Source organism: Lottia gigantea, assembly GCF_000327385.1.
Source record: "Lottia gigantea unplaced genomic scaffold LOTGIsca_32, whole genome shotgun sequence".
In the NCBI taxonomy this organism is placed as follows: domain Eukaryota; kingdom Metazoa; phylum Mollusca; class Gastropoda; family Lottiidae; genus Lottia; species Lottia gigantea.
The window spans coordinates 730,921-738,249 of NW_008709073.1; the positions used below are offsets into that span (position 1 = coordinate 730,921).

The 7,329-nt window shown below is 34.8% G+C and overlaps 2 protein-coding genes across 2 annotated transcripts; one reads left to right on the top strand and one right to left on the bottom strand.

Annotated features, from left to right (window-relative positions):
- Positions 1-669, top strand: LOTGIDRAFT_162041 (hypothetical protein; the record flags this gene model as incomplete). The annotated part of the gene is made up of 1 exon (XM_009057978.1): positions 1-669. One exon carries the CDS (start codon positions 1-3, stop codon positions 667-669), a length of 669 nt encoding a protein of 222 aa, XP_009056226.1.
- A 5,070-nt stretch (positions 670-5,739) lies between these two features.
- LOTGIDRAFT_119836 (hypothetical protein) lies at positions 5,740-6,066 on the bottom strand (the record flags this gene model as incomplete). The annotated part of the gene is made up of 1 exon (XM_009057979.1): positions 5,740-6,066. A coding segment is annotated over one exon (327 nt), but the record flags the coding sequence as incomplete, so codon positions are not given.
- Between the last annotated feature and the right edge of the window lie 1,263 nt (positions 6,067-7,329).

Here is a 7,329-nt window from a genome sequence, read left to right on the forward strand (position 1 = left end):
ATGAAAAATCTTACACTACTTGCAAGCAAATGTTCCTTACAACTCTCGATTTGGGAGAAAGCTCTTTACCGCTGGTTAAACCATTCAGAATCTGGTATACCATCACCTGCTAAAGCACCAAAGAGATCACGAAAGGTACTGAAGACAACCGGAGTTCAACATGATCAAGCTAGAGATTTTCTGCAGTCTTTATGCAAATTACCTTCACATTACTGCAGATCATCAACGTCTAAATCATATTTAGAGCCCATCTTCGTTTCATTTGAAGATCTATATAGAATTTACAAAGATCATTGTTTGTCAAATGCTGGTACTGCTCCTTGTAAGAAAGCATTCCACAGTGTCTTTGATGAGTTAAATTCGGCACTCTTTCGACCAAAAAAAGATCAGTGTGATGTTTGCTGTGCGTTCGAGAATCAGAATCTGACTAAAGATGTATCCGACAATCACATCCAGCGGAAGGCTGATGCACGGCTATCTAAGGTACAAGATAAGCTTGTTGCTGAAAATGATGAATCTGTCAAGGTACTTACCATGGATTTACAGGCTGTATTATCATCACCTCGATTACAAGCATCAGCAATGTATTATAAAACCAAGCTGGCATGCCACAATTTTACGATATACGATTTGGCTACTAAAAGATGTAACATGCTTCTTTTGGCATGAAGGCGAAGGTGAACTAACAGCCAATACTTTTGCTTCATGCATATTCGAGTATGTACGTACCAAAACCGTAACACTACCATGTCTAACACCCTGCTCAAGTGTGCAGCCAACAACGATATTACCATAGTCCAGAAGTATTTGGAGAAAGGTCACACTCAGATGGAAGTGGACAGTGTTCACAGTACAATTGAACAAAAGATCAGAAACAGACCTATCTACTGCAATTCTATTAGAGCTGGAACGAAAGTAGGTGATCCAGTTGTAACTAATTTGCGAGTTATACAGTACACTCCAGATGGAATAATAAAGTACAAAATAAACTATAATGATGAATATTCATCCCAAGAAGGTCAAAAATATCTACTGCATCACCTTTAGATGCAATACCAAGATTGCACTCCGGACCAATTAAGATAAATTCGTCTAAGTACCAGCATCTTCAGCAGTTGCTGTCTGTTTTGCCTCAGGACTATCACCCATTCTATGAGGGCCTTTTGCATGATTAATTGACCAAATATGAGCTATAGTGCTATGTTGTGTTGTAACAAATTTAATGAAACGTTTCTGATTATAAATTGATTGAATTATTATAATCCTACTTGCTCTTATCTATGTCATTTTGTCAGATTAAACAGACTGTGCTAATGAAACGCCTCTAGAGCCGTATACCTTTCGAGGTCTTGCACCATGTATCTATTATACTTACCTTCTCGACCTTGAGCCATGTACCTGTTTTGCTTACCTTCCTGGATATTAAAACATTTACGGGTTATACTTATCTTGCTGGACCCTGCACCATGTACCTGCTGTACTTACCTCGTCAGATACTTTTTATGCTTACCTTGCTGGATCTTAAACAATGCACCTACTATACTTACCTTGCTCGACCTTGAACCAAAAACCTACTTTACTTTGCTTACATCATGTACTTGTTAGACTTATCTTGCTGAAACTTGAACCATGTACCTGTTGTACTTACCTTTCTGGGCCTTGAACCATGAAATGTGCCAGTTACTTTGAACAAGTTAGGACGTACCTCGTCTTTCATGCACATATTTAAGAAATAAAAAGACATATCCTATTTATAGCGACAATAAAATAAAAACTTACTATTTTAAATCAAAAAGTTCTTAGACAACCGAAAAATTCAAATTGATGAATATTTTGTTGAGATACAATGCTGTTTAGAAAAAATATGCAAAAGGATGTATATCTCAAAATATCAGACTTTTGTAACAAAAATGACGTATGTCTGACACGTGCATGATCTGACACAACATACTTTTTGATTTTTAATTCATTAAGTCAAGTTTGAAAAGATGAGCACTCGGTACAATTTTGGTAAAAATTCAATTAATTTTGAGTCTTTTGGGAGTTTTTTGCATTTCCTGAAAAATTTGAAAATTCGGATATACGACCTTTTGATATCCCACCGACGATTAGACGAATTTCACATGATACTAAATTGTCAGATGTCAAAAATAATTTAAAATTGCTAAAGATTCAACAGAAAGTTTTGTCTGAAATGGGAACAAATAACGCTTTCAGTGCTGAACAACACCAAAAAGAAGGTCTAAATAATCATTATTTTTCTTTAATTAGATCATTGGTAACATTATTTTTTTTAATCTACGAATACATCATCTTGTGAAATGTCATAATCTAAAAATGAAAATTAGTGTACGCCATAAATTAAACAAAACAATTTTTTTTAAAGGACAGTGAATGACAAAAGATAAAGTTGAAGATTGAAATTTCAAATAAGATGTTGGTATAAAGTTCCTTTAGGAGAGATACAAATATTTTTATTTTTAAACAGAATGTATTGATTTAAAATAGCCTACATTGAAAAAGTTAATTAAAATTGTTATTTACACTATTGTAGATCAATTTCCTTTTAGTTTGTGCAAGTTTTAAAGCTGACCTTGCTTCAGCCAGGAAATAATAAACATTCTGTGTTAATTGTCAATTAATTAGTTTTTAATTTTACTTCAATTTGCAGGGGATGAGTAAACATCTTATAGCTGGTCTTGAGCATGGATAAATCCTACCTCCCCCTCCATGGATAAATGAGAACATAAAATGGAGTAGGGTTGGGTAGCCCGCTCGCAGCACTTGCACTGACTTTTAGATTCAGGTTTTTTTTATCCATTATTAAATTTGTATCTAGTCATGTAAAATGAGCAAAATGATGTATCTTTTCCCTGATGTATTTAATGTACTTATTTTTTTCTTACAAATTGTATATATTTTTTATCTCAAACACATTGAGTAAGGTCTTTTTACACCACTGTATTATATTTAGCAGTTTGTACATATTAATGTAATTAAAACTATACACTTTTTTTTTTTATATACATCCAATCTGTGTCTGATTGGTCTGATCAAAAGAACTCTGTCACTTTAGTGTGATGGACCTTTGTCTCAGAGGCAGATTAATCTTTAGGCAAAGTTGGCAGTTTCCTTCGGCCCATCGGGAAAAAAGAGAAATGGACCATTGAAAAATTTTGTCACAGTAAAAAAATAGCTAGATATAACAGTAACTGAAAATGAGTAAAATTACAAGAAAAACCAAAGTAAAGTAACACGCTAACGCAAATGCTCTTTGGTATGGCCCCAGAGCCAAGGAATTTAACCCGAAGTTTAGTGGGATGAAAGGATGGTTATCTCATTGACCGGAACAACCTGTCTCTCAATACTTTCGGAGTAGGTAGTATTATTTAGAGTCAACTTGTCGGTCTAGGTATCGCCCTAAAAACCATTCTTATTAATAAGCAAGAGATATAATATGATATTCCGCCAACGAGTTAACACAAGGCGAGCAACACATGTCGTCAAGGATAAAGAAGCCTCAGCAAGGATATCTGCATAAATTTTGTTTTTTTTGGGGTACAATCGCTTCTTAGAAGGCGAGCATTTTTCAAGGAAAATGCCTCAAATACAAGGAAATTAACTTAATTTTCAAGATTTTCATTGGGTAGGCTAAAATACCCCCCACCCCCCTAAAAACGTCGCCAAGAGACGAGTGCTGTCGACGAAAATCTGTCTGCTGCAAGAAAGACATATTTGCGTAATATTAAAAAGTTTCACCCTGGACTTACTGTGAAACAATGTGGACTAATTGTTAACACTGAATTCCCACACTTAGGAGCTAGCCCTGATGGTCTGGTTTACTGCACATGTTCAGAGTGAATGTGCAAAAGATGCTAAATTTTTTTGTTACCTTAATAATGAGGGAGTGGTCAAATTGAAAGAAAGTCACAATTACTACTTTCAAGTGCAGGGTCAGATGGCAATCTCAGGAAGGAAATGGTGCGATTTTGTTGTAGTGGGGCGGTATCAATTCAGAGGATAATGTTTAATCCAGACCTGTGGATTGACATTCGTGATAAATTAAATGTTTTTTTACAGGGAATTCCTTCCTGAACTATTTAGTGCACGTGTGTTGAGAGGACTCATGTTATTTCCATAAATCCACATGTAAATATTCAATGTTTTATAGTTATTGCCCTTGACTCAATACAAACACATCAAGTTTGATATAGATAGGTAGTTTTCATTTGATCTTAATGATACTCGACTTTGTATTCATATGCAATTAAGAAATATTTATTTTTACAATTTATGTGATGTCTAAATCTTCACTAGTATTTTTGCATAGCAAGTCTTGTTTTTATTGTTACTTGTTTAAGTTGTTCGCAATTGTTTAAGTTATATAATATCAGATGTTATTCTTCAATTGTCACATGCAACCCTCGCAGATATCATTGAAATCAAAGGGAGACAATTTATTTGCAACAGCTAGTCCAGTTTGAAGTAGTTAAATATTATTATTTTCTTGTTGGACCTATTCCATAATAAATACTTTTTAAAGGCAGATGACAACTGTTTTTATTTTTCAAATGTTATGTTAACATGTAGATGGGATATTCAACTTGTTTGTTTTGCGTGTTCTTTGCACAAACACAAGCAATTCTCAATATTTTAATATTGAATCAACTTTTGCCATAAAAACAAATTTAGATATTTAATTTAAATATAACAATCACATATCTATGGAATGTTGCACATAATTATATAATCAAACAGCTGAGAGCCTGATTTCCACTTGAATAGATAATTTATTTTAGATTTCTCTGACATCTTTAACATAGACAAGCCAAGTAAACAATTTGTTGGTTATGAAAGCACCCACAAGATCAAAGGTCATATGATGGTAGGTCATAACCTACAAGTTTTTTTACTGGGCTAGTTATTATTAAGGAAGTCAGAGATATCTTAAAGGGATTGTAAAGAGGTTTTCTAAATTTTTAATGTGAATTGGGGACATCAATTTGCACCATTCAAATTTTCAATCAGATGTCTGTGGTTCCTGCATTTCACCTAAAACTAAGTGTTTGATGATGTCACTAATCGCAAATGACCTTAAGTGATAAAGATAAAGTATACTTTGCGATTAGTGACGTCATCAAACATTAAGTTTTAGTGGAATTGTAGGAACTACGGACGTCTGATTGAAAATTGGATTGGTGCAAATTGATGCTATCAGTTTTCCCAATACACATTAAAAATTTCTAAAACCTCTTTACAATCCCTTAAAACAAATTCTTGATTGAAGCTGAAACCGTATATATAAATAAGAATATTCCAGATTAATCAGAAGATCTAAATCTACTTTCTGGAACCAAAGGGGGTTGTAAGTTTGTTAATCTTGCACATAATCGCCATATCTTTGATGCCTGATTAGCCATGGTGATGGGAATGACACCTTGTACAATGCGGAAATTCTTGATCCTTTCTATCTGGCGCTCTACGTGAATGCGTGCATTTGCAATGTCTTTTGTTCTTTTAACATCCTGTTTAGAAAATTTCACTTGCTTCTTCTTAAATGGGGGTATAATCAAATTTATTCCTCTGGGGGTGGTCAAATCAGATATGATGAAGCCCTTATCAGCCATAATAGAATCTCCTGGTTCACAGAGTTCAACTAACCCACTTTCTATGGTGAGTTGCTTGTCACTAATACTCCCGCACCAAAGATCTGATACATAAGTGACAATGCCAGCTGGACTAATTAAAGATTTCCAGGTCATGTGATTTGTAGTCACTGTACATTAAAGATTTTAACTTTAATGATGAAGGTGTCTCCGTTCGAATCTCTGTAGCATCTATGATGACTCTTGTTGTCGGAAACTTATTTTTAAAAATTTCAGGCATATTGCAATCTATGACATCTCTGCTGGGCCACATGACAAGAACAGATAACTGATTATCTAGATAATCAATCCACCTATTGAAAATATCACCACATGTTGTTGATATACAAAATCTATATGCTAAGTCCTCTAACGGCAGACCCAATCTAATTAGCATAAGGACCACAAAAAACTCATCTATACAACGTAAAATGCGGGGCCGACCACCACATCCATAGTTTGTTCCACTTCCCCTTATTGTTCTCTCCTCTGTATCAGATTTTATCTCGTCAAACAAAGCATCAAACGTGTTGCCATCTGGAATTCCTGTATAAAATAAAACTTTCTGTGCATCTGATTTGATGTCATCATAAGTTAATATGGGAAGGGATACCTGTTCACTTGCATCGACACAGATAATTCCATTTACAGTCTGACACTCAACATCTTGAAAACAAGAAACTAAACAACCACCTTCTGTTTGATTTCGGGGAAGGGAGGGTTTGATTCCCCCAAATGTACAGGCCTAGCGTGGAGCAGACACTTTATTTAGAAATTAGGATTAAGGGTCTTGATATTGGGTTTTCTTCTGTTCTTATTCTGACCTGAAAAGAAAAAATAACTCGCCCGATGGGCGATAAGTATAGTATCTGTTATGTACTGATCGTTTTTAGTTTACTATGAACAATATTATCATTTAAGTTCTTATTTTTTGAATATGCAACTATCATTTTCTACTTATAGACATGGGGGAATTTCTCTTGAAGGCTCTTATAGTGGGCATGAACTATCTTGCTTGCTCGATTGCTGGTTGTATTAAACGGGACAACAAAGGGTGCTATGCCTACATTATGATGAATATTTAGTCCTATAGGTCTTGCTGTATTCAATGTCTCAATCCAATGGGCCCCCCTAGACTGACGGAATTTGGTAGTTTCATCTTCGGGCAAGTCAATTTCTATACGCTCAATTGGGATTAGGGTGAGATCGTCTATTGAATGGTCGTCGAGGTTGAAATGATTAGAAACAGGCTTGTCTTTCTTTAATTTGATGTCTGACCTATGAGCATTAAAGCGAGTTCGTAAATTATTCTTAGTTTCTCCTACATATTGTTTGGGGCATTTCTTGCATGAAATTAAATATATTACATTCGAATGTTCACATGTTAGATGTTCCTGGATCGGGTACCTTTTATTCGTAGAGTTGCTTAAAAAATAATGAGTTTCTGATATAAAGGGACATGTTTTGCATCTACTGGACAAACATGGAGCACTTCTTAAACCTGGAGGTACTTCGGCATAAAGTCTGTTTTTAGCTGCTATCTGTGCTAAGGTGGAATTTTTTATGTTTCGTAAAAATCGTTTAGAGTACCCACGCTCTTTCAGTTTTGAGAAAACAATTGTACAGGCTTCGTTGAAATCAGAAGATCTTGTACAAATTCGATGAAATCGTAAAACTTGTGACT